Genomic DNA, 26,026 nt, shown 5'->3' with positions numbered 1-26,026 from the left:
CTTAGCTCCTGTCCTCCATTCCAGCCCACCCTCAACATGGAGGGGGAATTCCTGTCTCGAGGGCGAGCTGCTCCTGCTACTGTACTGCTTTCGATGCTCTGCGATTCTGCAGAGTTTAGGTGTCTAAGAGAATGATTCAGAAAGTGTGAGGCTCTAGAAAGTGTGCAGGACGGAGGCATGGAGAGCAACCTCTGGATTCTAGATTAACAGCGGACCAAGAAAAAAAACTCCAGTACTTTGGCCACCTCATGAGAAGAGTTGACTCATGGGAAAAGACCCTGATGCTGGGAGGGATTGGGGGCAGGAGGAGAAGGGAACGACAGAGGATGAGGTGGCTGGATGGCATCACCGACTCGATGGACATGAGTTTGAGTGAACTCCGGGAGTTGGTGATGGACAGGGAGGCCTGGGGTGCTGCAACTCATGGGGTCGCAATGAGTGGGACACGACTGAGTGACTGAACTGAACTGAACTGAACTGAAGAAAAAAAATTTGGGAAAGGGGGATGGTGGCCAGTGGGGACAAGAAACCTCTAGGCCCTGAGTTTGAGCCAAAAACCGTAGCAGGTGAGGTGGACTGCAGGGAAGTCTGCTTGGGAGCATGGGGTCCTGGGTTCAAATCGATAGCTGGCTGGCCTCAGGCAAGTCAACTTGGTCTTTGCGGCTCCTCAGTTTTCTCATCTAGTTTTCTTACAATTAACAATGGTAAGTAACAATTCCCCCCCCCAAAAAAAAAAAAATCCCAATGACCCTGCAAGAGTGCCTTATCCTCTTGAATCTGGAACAGATGATAATGCCCATCCAGCAGGGTCATTGTTACCATAATCGTCATAATTATAGCATTCAACTATGTGTCAGGAACTGGGCTAAGTGAGTGTTTTCCAAGCATTATCCAATTTAATTGTCAAAACATTGATGCTAATGAGATAAGTAATTTATATAAATAGAATATCATCGATAAACATTGGTTCCTTTCTCCAAATTTCAATCTCATTTAATTTAGTATGTCTTTATGGACACTTAGCTTGTTCTGGGCCTTCCAGATTCCCCCCTAAAAGAGCTTAGATTATTCTTTATGTAATGGAGAGTTTTTTGTAGAATGATAGCATCCCTTCTCTGCTGTAAAAATCACGAGGTACCTGTATGCAGGAGGGTTGGCAAGGGATAGGGCCAGAGGCAGAGCGGCAGGGCAAGGAGGCCTCAGCCCCCAACACGGAGCCCTGACCTGGGGCTGAGCTGGTGAGGGGTGAGGACACGAGATTCAGGACAGAGCTCAAAAGACTGGGCAACTGACTGGCTATGAAAGGACAGAGGGGTGGAGGTCTCAGGAAATCAGGATTGCAGGAGAGATACTTAACCCACATAAGGAAATAAACTATTTCAATCATTCTTAAAAGCATTCATCTACATATGGACAACATATCAATATGACAACATATCAATATGACAACATATCAACATATCAATTGCTTGTATCAGTTGTGAATCATTTGTAAATCATTACAAAAACAGTCAATTGATGTGCAAGTCGTAGTACCATTGACCATTTTTAAGGATATTTTAAAAGTCAGTTCTGTAACAGCCTTTCACTGGGCAGCACTTTGTTTTCCTGATTCATCACTTAACGATCAGAGCTCTCTGAGATATAGGGACACAGCATAGTAAGAAAGCAGGAAAGCTGCTGTCAGTAGCTTTATTCGAAAGATATATCCGTGGCCCAGAGTGTGTGTGTGTGTGTGTGTGTGTGTGTGTGTGTGTGTGTGTCTGTCTGTGTGTCTGTGTGTCTGTGTGTCTGTGTGTCTGTGTGTGCGTGCATAGGCAGGTGAGCAGCAGGGGGCAAGAGAGGATGGTGCAGAGATGTAGTAAATGAATAAGCCAAATGGGACAAAGGAAAGGGAAGCAAGCGTGACTGTGAGAGCAGAAGGAGCCCTGCTCTGAGAGTCAAGAGGCTCCGGGTGTCATCCTTGCTCCATGACTGACTTCCTGTGTGTCCTAAGAGGTATAGTCTGGCCTCTCTGGGCCTCAGATTATTCATCTAATTATAATAACTAACATTTCTTCCACAATTTAAATCTGTAAAAAGCGTGTTCACTGCTTGATCCTCTAACCACTCTGTGAGAGAAGTGTCAAAGTTCGGAGAGGGCCAGTCACATGCCCAGAGTCACACAGCCAGTCAAGCTGATACTGAAACTCAGTCATTCTGGCCCCCTGACTAGGAGAGCATGTCCTATGGATTCTCTTTTGCTTGAGTGTTCCGATGACATCCTTCCTAGAGTCAGAACGAAGGAGGGATGAAGCAGGGACTCCGGGCTGGAGCCTCCTGGGACTCACAAAGTACTGGTTGATTTGCCAGGCCCAGACATGTTCTGCCTTTTCCATGGGAAGAGATACTCCCCCGGCGAGAGCTGGCACCCCTACCTGGAGCCTCAGGGTCTGATGTATTGCCTCCGCTGCACTTGCTCCGAGGTAGGTTCCTCTGGCCTCCTGTGACGGTATGTCTTTGAGACTGAGGGAAAGAGGACAGCCTGACTTTGGAGTGGAGGGTACTCTGGAAGCAGGCCCCCATAGAACTGGGATCTATCGGCAGCAGCTGAGGGACTTGGGGCCACACCACTTCACTACTGAGTACTCAGGCATGGGCATACAGGCCTACTGTGGGCCTCCCGAGAGAAATTGTGCAGTGGATCAGTGGCTGGGCTGGGATGAGCACACGGACCTCCCCTCTCTCACCCAGCCTTCCTTCCTGCTGCCACCAGCCTCCCGTGCCTACACAGCAGAAGGCAGAGCCTTCCTGACCTGACCCCCTAATCCTTCCTTTCCTCCTGCTTTCTCCTCCAGTGGCCTTTCTTGCCGCCCAGCCTTAGGATGCATGTCCCAGTGCCGCTGGTCTAAATGTTCATTCTTTCCAACTTTGCACAAATGCCACCTCCACCAATAGCTTTACCTGATCACCTGAAAGTATTTTCTTCTTCTGGGAGGCCACATAAGTGTCTCTGTCCCTTTCTCCTGATCACTGTCAACCAAGTACAATGGTTGTCTGTCTGTCAGTTACTGCCCCTCCTCCATGGAGGTCTGGGAGCAGGTCTTCCTGGGTACTCACTCTTGCCCAGGTTGGGGACTTGCTGAAGGCTGTGCCAACTAGGGCAGAGACCAGATTTTTTTTAATTTATTTATTTTAATGGGAGACTAATTACAATATTGTAATGGTTTTTGCCATACATTGACATGAATCAGCCATGGGTATACATGTATTCCCCATCCTGAACCCCTCTCCCACCTCCCTCCCCATCCTATCCCTCAGGGTCATCCCAGTGCACCAGCCCTGAGCACCCTGAGAGACCAGATTTTTTTGTAAACCTCTGTCCTCCCAGCCCACCCCAACCCAGCACTCTCCACAGGACCTTGTATAGCCAACAAGGTGGGGTAAATGAAACCCGTATGGGGTCCAGAATTCCCAGGCCAGGTGTGGGGCTGGAGGATGGGGAAGGAGAGAGTAATTGAGGAGGCTTGGATCCCCTTGGCCCTGGCTCAGCTGCCGGAGACCAGCCTCACTGGTGTGAAGTCCAGAGCTCTGTCTGTCCAGGTGCTGGTGCTGGGGAGGGGGTACCTAGTCCCAGCTAGGGCCAGCCCCTTGGACCCCTCTTTCCCTGCACAGCCAAGGCTGTGAGAGCCTCCCTTGTTAAAACAGTCCTCAGAGTGGGAGCAGGGAAGACCTTCTGAGGAAACACCAGAAGGTGGACGGGTGTGGGCCAGCCCCTCTCCTGACCCTGACCACGGGGGTCTTAGTCCTCTGGGGTCTTTTCCTCTGACTCCCCACTGCTTCTACCATGTTGGCCCCTGGTCAGATCTGATGCCGGTGGGAGCACAACCCCCAATCCCTGCTTCCCCTTGGTTTCTTAGCACATCTGAGGCCAATCAGCCTTTTCAAAAAGAACTTTGTGAAATATAGCCAAAAAACAAGAAGGAAACCATAACAGAAAATTCCAGACATATCATGCGGTCCAGTTGACCAAGTCCAAGTTTTGTGATCAGTGGAGTTAATTCATTTCTCCCTCCCTGGAGTTCACACATACACAGCTTCCTCACCCCAAGGGGCTGCAGCTGACATCCCCAAAATACACTCTGAATTCCTTCCTTCTTTCCATCATCATCACTTCCCCTAATCTAAGCCGCTTTCCTCTCTCACCTGGACTGCTGTGTGAACATCCTAGTCTCCCTATACCCCTTTTCCCTTTTTTAAACATTTTTTGGTGTTGACCACTTTTAAGGTCTTTATCGAATTTGTTACAATATTGCTTCTGTTTTAGGGTTTTTGGTTTTTTGGCTGTGAGGCATGTGCTATCTCAGCTCCCCCCCAGTTAGGGATCAAACTCACACCCCAGCATTAAAGGCAAAATCTTAACTCTTGGACTGCCAGGGAAACCCTCTTCCTGTGCCCTTTCTAATCTGTCCACTGTATGGCAGCTCAAAGGATCTTTTCTGAACATAAAACTAATCATGTCATTCAGAAGCTCTTAAAACCCTTCAATAGCTTGTGATTGCACCTAAAGAAAAATTCAAATTGCCCGCTGTGGGATCTACACCATCTGAACCATCTGATTTCTGCCTTGTTCTCCAACCTCATCTCCTACCTGCGTCAACGCTGCAAACTCATTCCAACTTGCTCCTCCACTCGGAATGTTCTTCCCCCAGATCTTCCCAGGAATGGTTTCTTCTCATCTCGCAGTGCACGACATAAAGTTACCTCCTTATGAGGCTTTCTCTACAGCCGTTTCTAAAATAGTCTAACCTTGTTAACGCAATCACGTTACCCTGTTTTATTCCTGTTATAAATTTAACATCTGACATGATCTGGTTCCTACTTGTTTATTTTTTATAGTCTGTCTCCTTCTCCGCTAGGATGGAAGCTCCGTGAGAGCAGAACTCTTGTCTCTTGCTCACTGTCCCCAGTGCAGAAGAGGACATGGCACCCAATTGCCATGCAGTAAACATCGAGTGAATGAATGAGGCCCTGTTCCCTCCACCTGAGGCATTTCCTGCATCACAGAAAGTGCACAGACCTACACAGTGCTCACATGCTGTGTGTCTTAGGCAACCTCTCAGAGGCTCTTTTCTCATTTTGAAATCATGAATAAGAATACCTACCACTAGGGTTGTTGAGAGAATGCAGTGAGATAATACATTACTATATAACATAATGCCCCTAGTAGCCATTCAATAAATGCCCCTAATTATTAAAGGCCCATTTATTTTAGAGAGCCGGCAGCCCACCAGGTTCCCCCGTCCCTGGGATTCTCCAGGCAAGAACACTGGAATGGGTTGCCATTTCCTCCTCCAATGCATAAAAGTGAAAAGTGAAAGTGAAGTCACTCAGTCGTGTCCGACTCCTAGCAATCCCATGGACTGCAGCCTACCAGGCTCCTCGGCCCATGGGATTTTCCAGGCAAGAGTACTGGAGTGGGGTGCCATTGCTTTCTCCAAATTATTCAAGGCCCATTAATTTTAGAGAGCCTATGATAGAGATGCTAAAATGTATGAGTTACACTGCAGTGGTTAGATTTTTATGATTTTGCAACTGTACTCCTTATACTCACAAAATTTGTCTTGTAAAACCTGTTTTGGGGGGCAAGTTTGATAAAATCATTAGCCCTCGCTGATACACCTTAACGTTACATATTTGAAATCGTCAGAACCACTTGAATGCTTCCTCCATGAAAGCTGTATCTTCAGTAGCTGGAATAGTACCTATACAAAATAGCTGCTTAATAAGCAGTTTTTATACAAATAAATAGAACCTCATTTTCTTCGATTAAAACAGAATAATGACTTCATAAATGCCCCTAGTAGCCATTCAATAAATGGTAGTTATGATTTTCCTGAGAGATACCCTTTGACTGCAAGGCCTCATGCCTAGCCCCCACCACCACCTTCTGTGCCCTGGGTATTTCTACCTTACTTCCTGCTGCATCTCACTCATCATCTCCATTCCTTGATACCTTGAAGGCCAGAATCAAGAGACAGATTCTAACTCTTCAGATACCAAAGTTCCTTGCATTCTATCCTAGTTTCTCATCTGAAGGGCTCCATTCATGCTCTGGATGTTTATCCAGCACCCCTGGGTCCCAGGCCTCAGGAAGGCCACTTTTAGAGCTCAGACAGATTCTGTGGACTCTAGGATGCCCTTTAGCACTGATTAATCCTTGTGATCACCTCTGGCCATTTTAGGAAGCAGTGAGCCCAGAAGGACTAAGGCCTGGTCCAGGGTTCTCCATGGGGCAGGAAGCTGCTTTGGTAGAAGTGTTTTGGGGGCTCTCAGGTGGGCCAAGGGTCTGGAATGTCACTCGGCAACTTCAAAGTTTAAACAAAGCTGACTCCAGTTGACCAAGAAAGAGACCATCTCTCCTTCCCCTGCTGGTTCTCATTCATTCACTCATTCAGACTTCAGCAGGCACTCGCTTGGAGCAAGGCCCCGTGCTGACAATTCCGAGATGAACATAATGAGGTTTTGTTGTTGTTCTGCTGAACAGAAGAGACAGATGTACTGTTACAACCCAGGGCAACACCTCTTAGAGCAGAAGGGGAAGGTGTGGGCCGCCTGAGACAGGCCAACAGACTGCCCGGGAAAGCTTCCAGGGGGGCCTCTCCCTCCAGCTCTTCCATGTCTGCCCGTTGTCCTGTGCACGTTTCTCTGCCCCTTCTCTCTCCTTTGCTGTATTTGAAAAAGCCTAAGAACTTCAGGCCCTTCCTCTGGTTCCAGTCCCAAGGCTGTGTGTGGGATCACCCACACCTCTCCGAGACTTAGGGAGCAGATCACAGAGCCCTGAGTCTTCTCCACTTCCCTGTCACCTGCCTTCATGTGTCACAGTCCTGCATTAGCCACGAGGCTCAGATCCAGAGGTAAAAGAACAAAGCCTTGGAGTTAAGACAGCACAGTCAAGATCAATGTTGAGGGACTAATCCGGCAGTCCAGAGGTTGAGACTTGCAATGTAGGGGGTGTGGGTTCACCCCTGGGGAAGCTAAGATCCCATGTACCTCAGGGTAAAAACCCAAAACATGAAACAGGAACAATGTTGTAACAAATTAAATAAAGCCTTTTTAAATAGTCCATATGAAAAAAAAATCTTTAAAAAAAGTCAATGTCAAAATAACCCAAGTCTTTTACTCAGATTTCTCTCCTTAGTCCCTCACCACTAAGGGACACAAGATCTGTGCAAATCCAGGCACGTGGTGTGCTCCTCCTTGGTGGGAAGGAACATGGATGAGTGCGCCACACAAGTGAGCAGGCGGGAGGGAGACTGGACATGTGGAATTTGTCACTTTTATCCCACTGCAGGCTGAAAAGGAGTGCAGCGCCCCATAGTTGGGAGGGGGTTTGAGGAGAGGACGGTGGGAGGCAATGGCTCTTTGGAAGCAGGACTGACCCCTGTGTCCCCTTCAGAATGCCCACGTGAGCTGTTACCGCCTCCACTGCCCGCCCGTCCACTGCCCCCAGCCCGTGACTGAGCCGCAGCAGTGCTGTCCCCGCTGTGTGGGTGAGTGGCCTCGCGTCTGCCCCTGTGCCAGCCTCCCACCTGCCCAGTGGCCCTTGACCCACTCCTGACACAGCCAGAGGAGGTCCCTGGAATGAGAAGGGCAGACTCCAGCCACCAGAGCTGCTGAGACCCCAAGGTGCTCATGGAATGCATCCTCCATGGATCCGTGAGGAGGGCTGGGGTGGCCACAGACTTCTCAGCCTTGAGTAGCTGTGCTTGGCAGGAGGAGGGAGGGAACGTGGGAAAGAGCTGAAGGAAAACAGGCGTGCTTGACCTCTTGATGGCACAGGTGGGCTTCATTCTCTCAGGGGCTGGCCAAAGCCTGAGAGAGTAGATTTACCCTGTGTTTGTGAAGGTGAGTGAACTGGGGCTGGGAGGCCCTGCAGGGTGACCCCGGGGTTACCGCCTGGGGCTGGGAATGGCCACAGGAGTTGACTATGTGCTCTGAGACTCCTCCTCTGCTGTGGTTTAGAGGTTCTAATATGTGCCCCAATGCTAAATGTCCATGATTTTAAGAATCTACGAATAGCCTCTGAGACTGGGATTCCAGGAAGCAGAGGTAAGAGAGGAGAGAGGGGAGGTGATCTGAGAAGAAATTGACATAACCAAGGGGCAAATGAGGGGTAGTCAGCAGGGTGGCCAACTCGGAAGGCAGGAGATGTAAAGAGGAGGACCCATGTTTAGTAACATCGAGAAGGTGATGAGGGGAGGGGGTCCCAGGTTGTAGCCTCAGCTCCAGACTCTGGAAGCAGCTCTCTTGGGGGACTGGGGACCTGTGCGGAGTATGGGCATAGAGGGGCTTCTATTCCAAGTGGGATCCCAGTAGGGATCTGACTGTGACTCCAGCTTGGGTCATGGTTTCCTGGCTCTGGGTTCACTAGGGGAGCGGGGTCTCTAGGCTTCATCCTGCCCAGTGAGGGGGCATCATACCTCCTCCCGGCTGAGGCTGACCCCAGGAGTCCTGACCGCTCCCTGCTATGCCTCAGCCCAGCCCCCTTCTTTCTGCCATGCTCCTCACTCCCTCTTTCCCAGCCTTGCCCCTTTGCCTGCCTTGTCTGCATATTCCTGAAAACTCATCTCAGCTATCGGCCCCTTCAGGAAGCCTTCCCTGACAGCCCTTCCCGGCTGAGTTAGGGACGCCTCTTTTACGCTGCCACAACTTCTGTGCTCCCATCTCCCCTAGCCCAGACCATACCAGTGTCACTGCTTGGGGCCTGTCTTTCTACCCAGTGAGACCATCAGTTTCCTGATGTGAGGGGGCTGGGCCTTATTTGCACTCCATTCCCAGCATATAGCATGGCACCTGGTGCAGAGAAGGTGCTTAGGAAAGGTGCCTTGAAAAAAGGAGCAGGAGGGCTACCCCTCTATCCAGTAGGGTGAGGACAGACTAACTGGCAGGTGATGCAGGGGGTGTCTGGTGGCCAGGGAGTGGAAGGCACTTACTCCAAGATCAGGCACAGTCCAGATCACACCAGTGAACTCCACTCGGATGAAACTCCATACGGAACCTTGTTTTGTTCCCTTCTGTATCCCCAGAACCTAGAACAGTGCCTGGCACTAACAAGTGCTCCACGGATGCTTCCTGAACGTTGAGTGAACCAGCACAGGTCTAAACTGAGTGGCAGTCAGTGGAGCTGAGGCTTCCGGCCTTGCCTTAGTGCTGCAATCAGAGCCACCTCTGACACTCAGGGGCTTAAAGGCCACGAGAGGGAGTGACATGGTCAGAGAGGAATGTCAGGGTTCTTCTTGGTTCATCAATATGAGATCTGGCTGGGAAGGCTGAGGCCAGAGCTTGGTTTAAGGGATCAGATACAAACATTTCAGAGAAGTGGCCCAGTTAGTTCTGATAAAGCTCTAGACCATTTTCTTCTTCCTCCTTCCCCTCCCCACCTACAGAACCTCATACCCCTTCTGGGCTCCGGGCCCCACCAAGGTCCTGCCAGCATAATGGGACCACGTACCAACACGGAGAGATCTTCAGTGCTCACGAGCTGCTCCCCTCCCATCTGCCCAACCAGTGTGTCCTCTGCAGCTGTACCGTAAGAACTTCGACTCCCCTCTCATGTAGGCCAGTGGTCTGGGCCCTGGGGGGTTGTCCCTCCTGGTCAAAGGGCATGAGAATGAATGGGCTCCAGGGAAGGGAACATCTGTGGGTGGGAACCTCCTGCTCAGGGCTTCCACGCAGTTCTGAGCTGCCTGGTCACCTCGCTCTGACCCTGGCCATTTCTGTGTCCTCTGTAGACTGCACTCCTTGAGGGCAGGAGACATACTCAACTCATTTCTGTATCCTGCAGGGCCCCCAGCTCAGGGCCTGGCACATAGCATGAATGAATGATCAGTGATCAATCCTGGGGTGCAGAGACAGGGCCAGAGTTTGTAGTAATTGTAATTTAATCTGAAGCTAATTAAACTCCCCCTGCTTTGGTCAGAGCTGGGCCTAGGGTCAGGTCAGGCAGAGCTGAACCAGCAGTGTTATCAGGAGACAGAGACTGGAGTCAAGCAGGACCTGAGCTGGAAAGTCTTCCCCTCCACCTCGGGGGTTCCAGGCGTGGCCCTGCTGCACATTTGTAGGTGGCCTTCAGCATGTCATCCTCACCCTTGGGCTTAGTGCATCTGTGCACTGGTGGGAGAAATCCCTGCTATCTCGATTTCCCTACCACCTGCCCAGCAAACTTCTCTGAGCCTCAGTTCTTCTGAGTGCTTAAGGGGGTCTAGGCTTCCCTAGTGGTGCTAGAGGTAAAGAAAGTGCTTGTCAATGCAGGAGACATGAGACATGAGGCCGGGAAGGTAGTCTGCAGGAGGGCATGGCAACCAACTCCAGCATTCTTGCCTGGAGAATCCCACGGACAGAGGAGCCTGCTGGGCTACAGTCTGTAGAGTTGCACAGAGTTGGACATGACTGAGCATGCATGCATGCACACCCGGGAGTCTAACAAGGTGATCTCCAAGGTCCTCTCTGATTAAATAATCATCTGATTCAGCAGTGATGAGAGGGTACGAGGTCCATTCTAGGTGTCAGGCACCCAAGTTTCAGCTCTGGTTCTGCCATGGTTCCATCCGTGACCATCAGAGACAGTCATCTCTCTCGGATCTGTCTCCCATCTTTTCAGTGAGAGGATCCCATCACTCTGAGTCTGAATTTCAAAGTATCTGTGCTGCAGAGCAAACAACTTATAATAAAAGGGACCACTTAGAAATCAACCTAGACAATGGTTATTTTTGCAAGGCCTGGGCCTCTTGAAGTAAACTAGGGCACTGTACCTACTAGGATATGCCTTATGTTTATATACAGTATCCCAAAGGCCCTATGAGAAGGCTATCACTAATCATATTTTATAGATAAGAAAACTGAGGCTCAGAGCAATTAAACGATTGGCCTAAGGTCACATGACTTCTCAGGTGGCACAGCAGTAAAGAATCTGCCTGCTAATGCAGGAGAAACAAGAGATGTGGGTTTGATTCCTCAGTTGGGAAGATTACCCGGAGTAGGAAATGGCAACCCACTCCAGTATTCTTGCCTGCAGAACCCCATGGACAGAGGAGCCTAGTGGTCTATAGTCCATGGTGTCACAAAAAATCAGACATCACACACACACACACACAGAGCTAGTTAAGTGGCATACTCAGAATTCAGACGCAGGGCCACATGGTTCCAAACCCACACTGTTTTACCTGTACTGTGCTGCACCTGGATGAAGAGGGGGCTGTGGGAAGAGAGAACTCATGGTAGGGGAAGGTGTTATCTTGGGGCCTGGAGTGAGTGGGAAAGGTGCAGGGACCCTCCTCTGAGCTGCCTGGGCCTTGCCCCAGTGCTTGTGATCCCTTGTCCCTTCCCCCTGGATACTTGGGTCTTCCCTTCTTTCTTCTCATCCCTGTTTATATGGGACTTGTTTGAAGGATCAGAATCCTCACTTCTGAGACTCACTGGAAAAGGAATAGGGGAAGGATTCGAAGTAATCTCACTCCTTCCCAGGGACACATTGTGCCTTGCAGTTTAAAAGGGGTTTTCATAACTGTTCCCTCATTTGATTTCACAACCCAGATGAAAGTGTCCCCATTTCACAGATGAAGAAGCTGAGGCCCAGAGAAGTGACTCACCAAAGGTCATCTGGCCTCCTGACTCCCAGAAGGCCCTTTCTGCTGCAGTCTTGCCTTTCCAGCCTGGGTCCTGAAGTTGGGGACCTAGAGTTTGCATAAGAGCAAGATGAGCTCAAGGAGACATGCCCTCGTCCTGCTCATCTATCCTGGGCTCCCTGTTCTAGGCCAGGGGAGAAGGACATTGACAGCAGGAGGAAGAGCCTGAAACATTCTGCCTGGCTGTGTCTCTGACTTCAGGGGATTCAGGCCTCTCCATAGTCCCTTCCCATCTGTAGGTTGGGAAAATCTCACCTCACTAGGTTGCTGTGAGAGCCTAGGAAGAGCCTGGGTATGAAAAGGCTCAGAAGCTGGAGGATAACTGTTACCTTGGGGCCTGGAGTGAGTGGGAAAGGTGCAGGGACCCTCCTCTGAGCTGCCTGGGCCTTGCCCCGGACACTGTGCTGCTCCCCCTCTGCCCACCTCGGAGGAGACCTCAAGCCATGGACCGCCAGAGTGGGGGCTATCCCAGCCCCAAGGCTGGTCCCCAGCAGAGCTCATCTCCCAGCTCCTGTGTGTTCTGTCTGTCAGGAGGGCCAGATCTACTGCGGCCTCATGACCTGCCCAGAACCAGGCTGTCCCCCACCCCTCCCGCTGCCCGCCTCCTGCTGCCAGGCCTGCAAAGGTGAGTCTGTCCCTACATCTGGCAGTGCGCACCCACTGCCTCAGGGACCCAGCCATGGACTGTTCAGGGGACCCTCAGGGGTCACCCGGCCCCTTCCTTCCTCAGGGTGGTGGCTTAGCTGCACCCCTCAGACAGCTGAGCCTGCGCCAGAGACTGATGTGCAGTATTTGTATTATAATCTCAGGGAGCAGGAAGGAGGGGACAGAAAGTGAAGCAGGGAGGGAGGCAAAAACAGCACAGGAATGTGTTGGGGAGCTGGCCTTGACTTGACATCAAGCGTGACCTATTGCTCCAAGTAGCCTTCTGCTCCTCAGAAAGGTCTGGAGGTGATAAGAGGGAGAGGAGGAATTGGTCCACCAGCCACCAACTCCCACTGGTCAAAGATTCACCCCAAGGCGGGGTCACTCCCTCCCACTCCCCACTGTGTTGGGCTATCCTGGGAATGGGAGAGGGAGTGGGGATGGAGGGGGAGATAAGACATGGGGGCAGAGACATGGAGGAGGTGTGGCATCAGTGCACCTGCTGCCAGATTGAGTCTGAAGGAAGCTGGCTGCAGTCCATGTGAAGGGGGTGCTGCTGCAGTGCCTGCAAGGAGGGGACAAAATGCCTGCCAAGATGAGGCCAAGAGGATCAGAAGAGGCACAGGAGAGGGGTCTGTAGAGCAGAGACCATGTCTCTTCCTGTCTTCCTCATCACAGAGCTGGGCACAGGCCTGGGTTCACTGGGGCTCCAAGCCCCTGTGTCAAGCAGAATCCTGGTAGCATCTCTGTACGGAACAGAGAGAGACAAGACAGTGGCGAGTGCAGGGTGAGCAGCTTGGGCAAAATGAAGTGCATGGATGGCCAGATTGTTCCCTGTGGGCTGTGGTAGTCCAGGAAAGCTTCCTGGAGGAGGCAGACCTCAAGGAGGGTGGTACTCCACCATGAAATGCTTCCCCAGATGTTGGCATTGTGGAAGAGCACTAGATCAGAAACCAGTTTAGTCCTGGTCCTTCCAGTGAATTCCTGCAGAGTCCTTCCCTTCTGTGGGCCTCAGCCATGCTGTGTATGCACGGAGCGAGTGCGCTTGGTGATTTCTAGCAAGCAGTCTGATTCCTGCGTTCTGGGTCTTTGAATCCAGATTGCTCAGTGGCAGCCAGACTGTATGTGAGGCAGGGGTAGGGGGGCTCTAGGAAGTTGCAGGACTTCACAGGGTTTTGAGTGCTGGGGCCCAGACAGGTAGGGGTGGAGGAGTCCTAGGCTCTTCCAGTGGGAGGGACAGAGAGGCTAAAGGCAGCCAGGGAGTGTATAGTGTAAGCCAAGCCTGGTGACTTCAGGTGTGGCTGGGCTGAGAGGCTGCTGGGGGTGGGATTCACAGCCCCTACACCATCTGAGACGAGCACTGAACGACATGCTCTGGCCTAGCCAAGGGGTTCAGTCTTAAGTGACCAAGAGGCCAATGTGGAGATACAGTCTGCAGTTCAGTTGTAGGGATTTCATCAACCCAAAGGTGAGGAGACGTGTAATGGGAAGTAAGAATAAATACCCATGGGGCCACGGGAACTACTGGTATGGGGCTGCAGGAGTAGGGCCAGGCTTTGGAGGGGCAGAGTCTAGAGGTGGGGAGGCCCGCAGGGCTCCGGCCAGGAAGGCTGAGGAGGTGGAGGCTCACGGACTTCCCTTTGGGTTTCTAGATGGGTCCAGTGAGAAGTCGGCTGAAGAGGACACTACGCAGCCACACCGAGGGGTGGTGAGTGCATAGCTTTATGGAGAGGGTGGGGAGGGGGCGGCGAGGGGGCTGGTATCCTGGGCCTGAATCTCCTTGACTGTGGAGCAGGCAATCCCAGTTATTGCCTTCATGTCTCATTTGTCACCTGGGTCGGTTCCATTAGCCACCACCAGGTTCCAGGCTCCTCTTTAACTTCCATTACAGCTCCCAAAGTGGCTGGTGAGGAAGGAGAGGGCTGGGGGGAAGAAACAAAAACGCCACACAGGGCAGAAGCAGGCCTCAAGCGTCTTGATTTCCCTCCTGGAAAATTCTGACACTGTCCTGTCCAGAGCCTGTGTCTGTCCTTATTCAGGCCACCTCTGGGCAGCATGTCTTCAGAGGGAGTGGCCTCTGACTTGGGCCAGCCTTCCATCCCTCTCCTAAGGTTCCAGTTCTGTGGGGCTACCTCACGTTTCCGGCTCCGTCTTGACCCCTCTCCATCTTGGTCTAGCGTTCAGATGAGCTAAACTGCCTGACTCTCTCTGGTCAGAAAGAGAAGAGCTGGGAGAATGGGCTCACACACTGACTCACGTTCCCGTCCACCAGCCGTGCTATGCCTACCCTGTGAACAGCTCCGCCTGCACTTACCGCCTGGCTCACCTGGACCCTGGGGCAGTCGAAGTGGGACTCCCCTCCCCAGAGACTCCCCAGAGGTCTGAACTAATGAGCCCTCCCTGCTCCTCTGCCAGCTCACCCCCTTCCCAGTCTGGGCCTTCTCTAGAGGGTCCTGACCATGCCCCCACCTTCCTCCCCGTCCCTGCCATGCATGCGCGTGTGCTGTCGCTTCAGCTGTCTCCAAGTCTTTGCAACCCCATGGACTGTAGCCCGCCACGCTCCTCTGTCCTTGGGATTCTCCAGGCAAGAATACCTGCTGTGCCCTCCTCCAGGGCATCCTCCTGACCCAGGGATTGAACCTGCATGTCTTATGTCTCCTGCATTGGCAGGCAGGTTCTTTACCACTAGTGCCACCTGGGAAGCCCCTGTCCTTGTCATAGGAGGCAGCTAAGTGAAACCCACCAGACTTAGTTGCAGTAAGTAGTTCCAGCTATTCACTGAGCTGCTGGATGACGTGGGTAAGTCATATAGGGGTGTTGGGCTCTTCAATTCCTTCTTGCCTCTATTTTACTTGACAAATATTTCCTGGCTACCTCCTGTAGTCCTGGGCCCGTGCTGGGGGCTGGGACATAGTATTCACGCTGGGAACTCCTGTGGGCTCAGTGCAGACATTGAAGGACTGTCTCAGAGACTGTACAGTCAGAAAGGGACTGCAGAAGAAGGAATGTGACTCAGTGTCAGTGAGGGGGTGATAAATTCCACCCCTGTCCCCAGCCCACTTGCTCCTTTCTCAATCCCCAATTTTTGGACCAGGGAGCTCCTGCTCTGTTTCACAGCCGTCACACACACCCTTTGCTTTCATCGCCAACCCTCTCAAGACCTGATCTGGCAGTGTGGGGTCTTGAGGTGTTGGATTCAGAAAAGGGGCTCCTAAGATCCATCATCTCTGGACAGGACCTGCTCTCAGTCCTCTCTCCTAGGGGATTCTGCAGTTGGGTGGGATCTTTGGAGGTCCATCCCCTGTCCCATCACCTAAATCTTCTCAGGCAAAGAATGTCCTGACGCTCATGCTCACTCCGTTTCTTGAATATTAAGTTCTCAGGGTTCCTGATCACTCACACTTTCCACATCAAGACCTCAGCCCCCTCTGGTTACTTTTCAGCCCCAAGGTTCTGGCGCTGCCAGCTGAAGAAGGGCTCTGTGGAGGCTGGACTTCCAAACCACTGACCTCCGAGAGTCTTCAAAGATTCATTGCCTGGGAGTGTCTTTGACTCTATCAGACCTTCCTTCTGCCTAGAGCCTATGCCATCCCAACAGCCACCTTCAGGCCTCTCACTGCAGCCTGTTTTTCTGCTTCTGCACTGGCAGCGGGCCTTCAGTGATCTTCATCTTTCCTGCCCTTCACAGAGACATTCCCAGGATCCGTGTTCAGGGGACAGCGGGAGAAAGAGAGACCTGAGCACCCCGTCCCCCACTGGGCCCAGCGCCTCTCTGGGCTTCATCCCTCGCCACTTCCGACCAAAGGAGGCAGGCAGCACCACAGTCAAGATTGTTCTGAAGGAGAAACATAAGAAAGGTGGGAACCAGAGCCTCTGCTGACCCTGAGGTGGAAAAGGGGGGCCCTGTCTGCTCCCACTTCCCATCCCTGCAATCTCAACTTGGCCATGGGCTGGTAGACTCATAGAATATTAGATCTAAACTTCCATCTGACAGATGAGGACACTGAGGTTCAGAGTATTGAGTTAGAGACAGAACCAGTCCTGGAACTAGGACTACAGGCCATATAACAATATTCTTTTGAGCATGATTTTGCTGGGAATTGAAAGGCAGAGAAGAGAGAGATGAAAATGGTCCCTTTCCTCAAGGGACTCATAGACTAGTAGGGGAGACAAGCGTGTAAGTCAATTATTACAAGATAAGGAGGTATTGAGGGAAAGGTTTTGATGAAGGAAGGGGGAAGCAGAGCTGGGCTGCAGGAGGATGGCTGGGATGGATCAGGGAAGCAGGTCAAGGAGACAACTGTGGCAGCAGACGGGCAGAGAGACCTCACTGCATGTCACCCTGATTGGTGGAGAGGGAGGAGCCACAGTGACATCTGACAGATGGGACACTGAGGCTGTGAAAACAGATGGGACCTGCCCGCGCTCACATGGCCCACTATTGACAGCACAGGTCTCCTACCGTCAGGCCAGCCCTCTCCACACCCCACCATGGGTGCCCATGGCAGGCGGGGAGGATTCTTCATCTTCAACAAGAACTTACTGGTCCCACCTCTGTCCTGAGTGCTGAGATGGGGGATGTCTGGGACAGGGGACTGGTTTATTCCCTGGCCTCTGCTTTACAAGCAGTGTGGCTGGGCCAGACTGGTGAAGCAGGGGCACCCCAAGGACCTACCCCCACCCATTATTGGACTCTGTCCCAAGCCCAAGGTACTGACCCCCCTCCCTTCCTGCCTTCCTCGGCCCAGCCTGTGTGCACGGTGGGAAGACATACTCCCACGGGGAGGTGTGGCACCCGGCCTTCCGCTCCTTCGGACCCCTGCCCTGCATCCTGTGCACCTGCCAGGATGGCCGCCAGGACTGCCAGCGGGTGATCTGCCCCACTGCGTACCCCTGCCACCACCCTGAGAAAGTAGCTGGGAAGTGCTGCAAGATTTGTCCAGGTACAAAGAGAGCCTGGGGGCAGGGAGGGCACTGGCTAGAGCAAGGCCTGGGTCTCTCTCCCCAGGGCACAGACACGTAGAACATCCTGTGTGGGCATGGATAGATGGGGCATGGGCTCAGAGTCACGGGATTCAGGGGCGTTTAGATGCACAGAATGCTAGAAAGATAGCAGTGAGAAACGCCCAACTCAGTTATGAGGCTTACAGAACCATGTAGTGCTACAGATTCAGAGGCTCTCAGGCACACACAGAATCAAGTAATGTCCTGGATTCGGTGAAGTCATAAAAGCTTAGGCTATTAGGACTTCTTTTTTAACTAATTTATTTTTTATTGAAGGATAATTGCTTTACAGAATTTTGTTGTCTTCTGTCAAACTCAACATGAATCAGCCATAGGTATACATATATCCCCTCCCTTTTGAACCTCCTTTTAAGAGGAATGGTCAACATTTATTGAACACTTACCATGTGCCACATAGGTATTTGGCATGAGTTCATGCAATACTCACCACAGTGGGCAGGGTAGTCACCTACATCTTCATCTCCATTTTACAGAATGAGAAGATAAATACCTTGTCCCAGGTCCCAAAACTGTAAGTGACAGAGTTGGGACATGAACCCTGTCTGTCTTATTCCAAAGACAATGCTCTCCTTTTTTTTTTTTTTTTTTTTTCGGCCATGCCATGAGGCTTGCTGGATCTTAGTTTCCCGACCAGGGATTGACCTCAGGCCACAGCAGTGAAAGAGCCGAGTGCCAACCACTTGGACTGCCAGGGAATCCCCACAAACACAATACTCTTGATCACTATTGTCTTCCTTCAGTCCTCATAAACACATGGGAAAACAGACCCAGAGAAGGGAAGGGACTTTCTTAAGTTACACAATGAAGCTGGAACAAGAAGTCCTTCTAAATCCTCTCCCGTATCACACTCATCATCATCATCACTGCCACCATCACCTCAGCCTCTCCCAAGCCTTTCCTTCTATGTGTGTTCATTGTGAGCCTGTGTTTGGTGGTATGAGTCACTCAAAAGACTTGATTCCTTCCCTTGACCTTATGGGTCTATTTTAGAGAGAAAACACAGCCAAGCAGTTTTAAGGCAATGCAGGGCAGTGTGGGATTAAGAGCATGAGTGGAAGGCATAAGCAGGAAGGTATTAAAAGCTAAGGGTGGGAGGAAACAGCGGAGGGTGGGGGGAACAAAGCTTCTAGAAGTCAGGCCTCCAGAGTTGCCGGCTGAGTTCTTTCAACAGTGACCTTAGGATTAATGGCTGTGCAGGAAAAAACGTCAGAGCATCTCATTGAGAAGAGCAGCCTGTGACTGTCAGCAGGAGCTGTTGTAAGGGGCGGGCCTGCTCCCTCAAGCCTGGAAGGAAGGCAGGTGGGGTCGAAGGCACTGTCCTGGTCATGTCTCTGACAGGGCTGGCTACAAAACTGAAAGGAGAAGAACGGGGAAGAAACAGAGGAAGGAAACGCTGAGAACCGACTGTGCACCCAGTATTGTACTATGATTTCAGAGTTTACTTAATTTTTCCATCTCAGTTATTTCACAAATGAGATAGCCGAGTGGCTATGATTACCCTAAGTCTCCACCTGCCCCAGAATTTGCTGTCAGGAGATGTGTTTGCATGGGTTCGCTCCCTGACATACTCATCTACCTAACTTACTCTTCTAGGCAAAGACAGGTTACTTTACCTTTCTGAGCCTTAGACATAGAGTTGATGAAAGTGCTTTATGAATTGCAAATCAAAACCTAGACATAAGGGATAACAGTCACTTATAGATTAATAAACGGTAGGGGCAAGGTGAGAGAGAAGCATGATGGCATGATGGTTGAGGGTTCACCTTGAATTCTCTTTTTTATTTGGCCATGCATGCAGCTTGCAAATTCTTAGTTCTCCAACCAGGGATCAAACCCAGGCCCACAGCAGTGGAAGCGTGGAGTCCTAACCACTGGACAGCCAGGGAATTCCTTCTCCTTTCTTTATTTTAAAATAGATTTTTTTTTTTTTGGCTCCACTGCACAGTTTGTAGGATCTTAGTTCCCCAACCAAGAGTTGAACCCAGGCCCTCAACAGTGAAAACACAGAGTCCCAACCATTTGACCACCCAGGAATTCTCTCGAATTCTCTATGAGAATGGCTGCGGCTCGCTGCTGGGCTCCTTCACAAACACATATGGTCTTGGGCTCACCCTCAGATCCTACTCCATTTCCCCTTAAAGATACTGAGACAGCTTACAGCTTTTAGCTGGACACCTCAAAGGTCTTCATAACTAGAAGAGTCTAGAAGGTGGGGAGATGCATAGGGATTTAGTCCTTCAGTCCCTGAAAGACAATCAGGGAGTATTGATACATGGAAAGTTCTGGGAATGTCCTTGAAATTCCAACATGTCAAGGCTTTAGGACTGGATCCAATTTGTAGGATCCAGAAACAAACTTACCACCATCCCCATCATCCTCACCCCCCCACCCCCCACCCCTCCCACCACCCTACAGTCGCCATCATCGTGGTTATCACCACCTGTTCCATACGATGCTCCATCATCATTACTGCCATCAGCGCCTCAACCTCTCCCAAACCTTTCCTTCTGTTCCTTGTGAGCCTGTGTTTGGTGATGTGAGTGACTCAAAAGACTTAAAGAACAGGATTCCTGCCTTTCCCCCTGTGGGTTTATTTTAGAGAGAAAACCTACCCAAATGAAGCAACCACAAGGCAATGCAAGGCAGCATGGATCTAAGGGCATGAGTGAGAGGCATAAGCAAGAAGGGTTAACAAGCTATAGGTGGGAGGACATAGGGTGAACTAAGCTGTTCCAGGTGGGCTGCCTGGAGGAGGTGGAATGTGAGCTGGGCCCTGAAGGGTCAGAAGCTTTCTGACAGGCTAATCAATGGGAGGAGACTAGGGGAGAGGCCCCCTCTCTGTTCCCCAGAAATCTCCTTGTCTTCCCAGGGGCACCAGAACTTTCCCAAAGGACCCTAATGACCCTGAGGGAGATGTCAGCCCAGTGGTCCCTCTTCCTGGGCTATCAGGAGTGGGGAGACAGAGCGTTCACAGCTCCTTGTCTCTCCCAGAGGACAAGGCAGACCCGGGCCACAGTGAGATCAGTGCCACCAAGTGTCCGAAGGTGCCAGGTCGAGTTCTCGTTCACACATCAGTATCCCCAAGCCCGGACAGCCTGCGTCGCTTTGCCCTCGAGCGTGAGGCCTCTGAGCAGGTGGAGATCTACCTCTGGAAGCTGGTGAAAGGTGAGCACTGGCCCGTTCCCACTCTGGCCTGTCCCCCTGCCTGTGCTCCAGCCGCCCCCTCCCAGGGGTGTTAGGGAACTGATTAAGTGCCTCTGGCCCAAGAAGACCTGCCTCAGGTCATCTTCCAGCTCTGAGTCCCAGATTCCAAGAGAGAGGGGGATAGTGACTCTGACAGTTGCAATACTCTCACCCACTCTGAGATGCCAGAGCCTGGCAGTGCTCCCTCTCCTGGGGGAAAGGGGTTGTTACACTTTGTGAGGAGCCAGGACAGAGTAATGCCTACCCCGAAGAACCAAAGAGCTGTCCATTGGTAGAATTTCAGCAGACTGGGAGGAGAGATCTTTTCAGGCAGGAGGGCCCTCACAGCACCCTCAAACCCTCAAGGCCAGTCTCATCTAGCCTTTCCTTTATGGTGGATCCTATCCCTCTACGGTAAGTCGACATATTTCTCATTCTGTGAGAAAATTACCCTGATCAGTAGGCTGTGTCTATCACCAACTGAAGGTTAAGAGAAGGGAATTGCTGAGAGTTCAGCTTTGGGGCTCTTCTTGTTAAACGTAAATCCCCTGGGTAGAGTAAAACAAATTAAACCTTTAACTGGGAATTAGTTCTAAGGTCACTTTTCTCTACTGATGTGGTTGGCTGGCAGTGGGGAGGTGAAGGGGATGGGGGGTGGAAGAGGGAATGATAATAAGAATGATGACAATGATAATAACAACCAATGTGTGAAGCACTTTGAAATTTACAAAGTGCTTTCACATTCATCATCTCATTTGATCCTCAAAGATCCTGAGAGTTAGGTATTATTATCCCCATTTTACAGATGAGGAAACTGAGGCTCAGAGAGGTGAAGTACCTGGCCCAAGGCCACACAGCCAGTAAGTGGAGGAGCTAGAGCCCAGGTCTTGTGACGTCAGATGCGGCTCTTTCCCTGCTCTACTCTGCCCCCTGTCGTGGGAGGAATGGACCAAGAAAGCGGAGCTGTTCAGCCTGGAGAAGAGAAGACTCAGGGGAACAGGACCGCTGGCTTCATGGCTCTGAAGGACTGCCCCAGGCAGAGGGAGCAGTTGCGCTCTGAGTGACCACAAGGGTCGAAACAACAAGCAGGGGCTTTGGAATCAGACAGACCTAGGTTTGAATCCCGGCTCTGCCATTTCTTAGCTGTGTGGCCTTGGGCAATCACTTGACCTCTCTGGGCCTCAAATTTCTCTTCTGTGAATGGGGGAGAAGGGGCTTGAGAGGCTTAAGGGAAATGACATAGGTCACCCCCGACCCATAGTAAGTGCTAAAAATGTCTGCACCCTTCTCATCCCACCTCATTGGCTGAGTTAGAATGGCAGAGAAGCACATTTCTGTTAATGAGAGGAAGTGCCTTCTCAACCTGAAGTCTTCCTGCAGTGGAAGGCAGGGAGCAAGTTCCATTCACAGAAGTGTGTAAGCAAGAGCAGGGAGGGGACTTGACCAGAGGCTGAGGGGGAGATTCAGTAATCCTTATGGTTGCTCTGAGCGTTGGGAGTCCCTCAGTCCCTGGACAGGTGGGGTTGCAAGTTTATGCTGGGCCTCCTCCCATCTGCTCTGGCATCACAGAGAGTAAAAGGCTTAGCCTCTGTCCTCAGGCCCTCATGGCTTGCAGGAGCTCTCTGGGAGTCAAGCTGGTCAGGGAAACCTTCATGGAGGGTGGGCCTGGACTGGACAGGATGTAAAAAGGCAAGAGGGGCACACTGCAGCGACAGCCTCAAACTCTGGCTCCAGAGCCCATGCTTATATGTCCGGCGCTCTGTGACTGGTGAGTAGCAGGTACTATGTATAACGTGTTGCAGTTCACAGGTGTAAGAAACCGGAAGAGTATATATTGTATTAAGCCCCCATTTTGCAGATAAGAAAACTGAGTCTGAGAGGTAAAATGACTTGCTCAAAATCACACAGTTTAAACAGTAAAGATTCAAACCCAGGTCTTACTGTCCCCAGTGTCACCTCCACAAAGGTGACCTTATGCTTTTAGGGAAGGACCCGAGGAAGGTGCAGGATGGCAGAGATGGGGGAGTCACAGCTCAAGGCCAAATCTCATTACCAGGGTTGCAGTGAAAAGGAAGAAGTGGGGAGGACTCCTCAATTTCACAATGCCAGGCCCTGCCACCCTCTCACTAGCAAACCTACCCACCCTATCACCTCCTAAGCCCCTGGGTGGCTGAAATACCCCATCAACACCCCCATTCCCTCCCTGTCCCAGACAGAGAAAGTCAAAAGGAACTCTCCCAAGGGCCGATTGTCAGTGGGAGACTGTTGCTGTTTCCTCACCCAGACAAGTGGAAACAGCAACCTTGGGAGCCAGGAGAGGAAGAGGAGAATTGACCTGGAGACAAAGTGAGCTGAAAACTGGGCTGAGGCCACCCCAGAGCGGGGCCAGCTCCAGGCCCAGAATCTGAGCAGAGAACTGGCTTAGCGTTAAGGATTTTTCAAGTCTAGCATTTCAAGAGAAGGGACCTCAGGGTTCTCAATTCCTCCCCCACTAGCGAGGGAAGTCCCTCTGTTAGCCTCCCTGATGGTCTTGAGCCCCTGACTGCACTCAGCCCCACCTCACCTCCAGACAAGGTGCTTCACTTGCCATTCTGGGAATGGCTGTGCTCAAGAAGGTTCTTCAGTAAGCTGAGCCTGTCCTGTCTCTTGGAACTCACCCACCACTACACCTCTGCCTGGGACACACAGAGCCCAGCCATTCTCAGGCCTGAAACACCCTTCAAAGGCCAAAAGGCACAACCATGACCCTCAGACAAGCTCTTGCTTCTAGGCCCAAGAGCCCAGACCTTTCAATCATGCTTTGCAAGTGACAGCATGGAGACGACCCTCCTCCCAGTCACTTCTCCAATTTGTGTTTGGGGGTTTGTGCAGTGGCAGGCGGGGGCACCAGGACCCATCCCCATCTCATAATTGTGATGCAGCCTGGGCCTCTGGAGCAAGTCTCTCCCATATTCTGTCCCTGGCACCTGGGGGGCGGGGGGGCCTGAGCACAGCGCTGGGCATTCCCAGCTTCCTCGAGCTCAGTCCCAGGACCAGAGCAGTCTCTGCCCCTAGGTGGGACCCCACCCGGATTCCCATAGGCAAGGCCAGTTCTTGGTTTTCTTGAGGGTGGTACTGGCCTAGCAGAGGCCTTGCTGTCACATCTGTTCTTTCTGGCCACAGCCCCTGGTGGCAACAGCTGGCGCGACCTCATAGCCCAAGTGCTCAGGGCTTTAGCACCATGTGTGGTGCCTGTGGCCAGCTCCCCGGGGGATACAAACATCAGGAGATCCAGCTAATACCTCATTCCCCCTCAGGGCCTGGCCTAGACTGGGTACTCATATATTTGCTTATCCATGCATCCAGGGATTCATTCATTCATTCCTTCAGCATGCCCAATATGAGCCAGGTTCAGGGAACCCAAGAAGAGAGTCCTCTCCATTCCCAGTCTGGTGGAGGAGGCAAGAACAGACACAATGGTAGCATATTAGAAATAGGAACAATCACAAACAGAAGCCAAGAGGTGTGGGCAACCCAAGGAGGAAATTATAACTATTTAAGGGAGGAGGGAGAATCAAGAAGACTTCCCAGGTAAGGCTGGGAGGATGAGAAGTTCACCTGTGGCAACAGAAGCCGGAGTTTGGCAGAAGGGATGGCAAATGGGAAGGCTTCACCCCTTCAGGGACCTCAAGGAGTTGGTTAGACCTGGAGCACAGGCAAGGGATGGGGTGAACTGAGCCTTGAGTGGAAAGGGAGCCTACAACCCTGACACCTGTAGTGCTTTGGTGTCTGAAGCAAATCACCTGTTGATTTTTATCATACGTTCTACAGTCCAGAAAAAAAAAGACTGATTAGGCCCTACAGGCCTGGTGGCTTCCCAGCCTCCCTCCCTCCCTCCTTCCCTCCTTGCCCCTCTGCACTGTTGACAGGTGAGGGGTGTGAGCACAGGATGATGATGGTGAGAGGAGCAGGGTCATGGAAGGAGGGGGTGACAGGGTAACAGGCATGTTTTCCAATGCCTGCAGCCGGGATCACAGATGAGAGGTGGGGTTAAAGGTCAGAAGTCTAGGGTAGTGACCCAGGTAAGACACGATGGGGCCTAGAGGGGAAGAGTGACATTGGGGGATAGGGTGAACAGATTCAAAATATTCAGGAAACTGAGTCCTCAGGATTCGGTGTCTGGTCAGAATAGGGGAGGGAAGGGAGGTGACTGGGTCTGTCCTGGGTCTAAGTCACCCCATTTCACTGACCACACACCTTCTCTTTCCTGCTCATGCCCTTGTCTTTGCCCTCAGGAATCTTCCACTTGATTCAGATCAAGAAAGTCAGGAAGCAAGACTTCCAGAAGGAGGCGCAGAACTTCCGGCTGCTCACCGGCACCCACGAAGGTGGGACCCTGGGCCAAGGACGGGGCCTGGGAAGAGAGTCGGGCTAGAAGCTGGGGAGTTCCAGGCTGCTGGTGCCGGGAGGGGGGTGCTGTGAGCCATAGACGTCAGTTCCCGGCACAGGAATCCAGTGGGTGTCTGGGCCAGAGATTTCCCAACTCAGGCGCTCGAGAGCTCGGGAGCGGGAAGGTGAAGCAGAGCCAGCTGGATCTGGTCTTGGGGCAAGGGAGACAGGGCTGTCAGAGGGGACTCTGAGCCCCTAAATCCTAGTGCTGAGTAGGCCCTCTACTGGAACCTCTCCCACTGAAACCTCCTAACCACGTTGCTACAGAGGCCCCCAGCTTACTCCCCACCACCCTGAGGAAGATGGATCCAGGTGGGTGGAGAGGAAGTCACAGAGGGGAGGGTCACCAACAGGTGTCAGGTTAAAGGTGGGCTCCTATGCCAGAACCCTTTGGGATTATGGGGGTAGGATGGGGTCCCCATCTCCTTCTTCTCTGGGCTTCAAACCCAGCCTACTCGGTCCTCCTTGTCCCAAGTTTTCCCCACCCCAGTCACCCTGCCTCAGTTGTGCACATGTATGCACACACACATACCACCAACACACCCTTACACATACATAGACTGCACACCCACACACAACTCTTCCTCTTTTCTCCGTTCAGGTCACTGGAACATCTTCCTAGCCCAGACCCCGGAGCTGAAGGTCACGGCCAGTCCAGACAAAATGACCAAGACCTTATAACAAAGATCTGAACAGTTGCAGATATGAGCTTTATCATTTTTGTTGTTATATATTAATAAATAAGAAGTTGCATTACCCCCTAACCCTGCCTGTTGAGTCCATTTCCAGTCTCTGTGTGTTCTCATGATTACAGGCAGGCCTGGTCATCCCCATTTTACAGGACTGGGAACTGAGGTGCAGAAGGGGCAGAGGCTGGCCCCAGTCCTCACAGAGTGGTTTTGAGAGCCAGGGGTAGTACCCACCCCACGCCCCACCCTGCCTTCTGACCCAGGCCCTTGTCTGCCATCATGGCCTCTCCCCTACTCTGGGCTGCTGCTGTCCCTGGCCCCCCAGCTACAGCACCTCCTGCTTTTGTGGGCAGCCCCCCTTCCCATAACTCTTTGGCACTGAGCCTAGTG

The 26,026-nt window shown here is 51.8% G+C and overlaps 1 protein-coding gene across 2 annotated transcripts in view; it reads left to right on the top strand.

Moving 5' to 3' along the window:
- Positions 1–25,657, top strand: part of CHRDL2 (chordin like 2) — a 34,761-nt gene extending 9,104 nt beyond the window's left edge. Inside the window, exons 2-12 of one of the 2 annotated variants that reach the window (XM_052652490.1) lie at positions 2,353–2,465; positions 7,439–7,532; positions 9,429–9,571; positions 12,198–12,291; positions 13,964–14,019; positions 16,000–16,168; positions 17,060–17,254; positions 20,328–20,501; positions 21,325–21,379; positions 24,794–24,886; positions 25,549–25,657. In XM_052652490.1, coding sequence (XP_052508450.1) covers positions 2,353–2,465; positions 7,439–7,532; positions 9,429–9,571; positions 12,198–12,291; positions 13,964–14,019; positions 16,000–16,168; positions 17,060–17,254; positions 20,328–20,501; positions 21,325–21,379; positions 24,794–24,886; positions 25,549–25,639 — 1,277 coding nt within the window. In that variant the 3' untranslated portion in view covers positions 25,640–25,657. The remainder of the gene's footprint in view (positions 1–2,352; positions 2,466–7,438; positions 7,533–9,428; positions 9,572–12,197; positions 12,292–13,963; positions 14,020–15,999; positions 16,169–17,059; positions 17,255–20,327; positions 20,502–21,324; positions 21,380–24,793; positions 24,887–25,548) is intronic. The other variant, XM_052652491.1, reaches the window with a different exon arrangement.
- The last annotated feature ends 369 nt before the right edge of the window (positions 25,658–26,026 follow it).

Source organism: Budorcas taxicolor, chromosome 15, assembly GCF_023091745.1.
Source record: "Budorcas taxicolor isolate Tak-1 chromosome 15, Takin1.1, whole genome shotgun sequence".
In the NCBI taxonomy this organism is placed as follows: Eukaryota; Metazoa; Chordata; class Mammalia; order Artiodactyla; family Bovidae; genus Budorcas; species Budorcas taxicolor.
The sequence above is the reverse complement of the archived record's forward strand: the minus strand, read 5'-3'. Positions and strand labels throughout refer to the sequence as shown.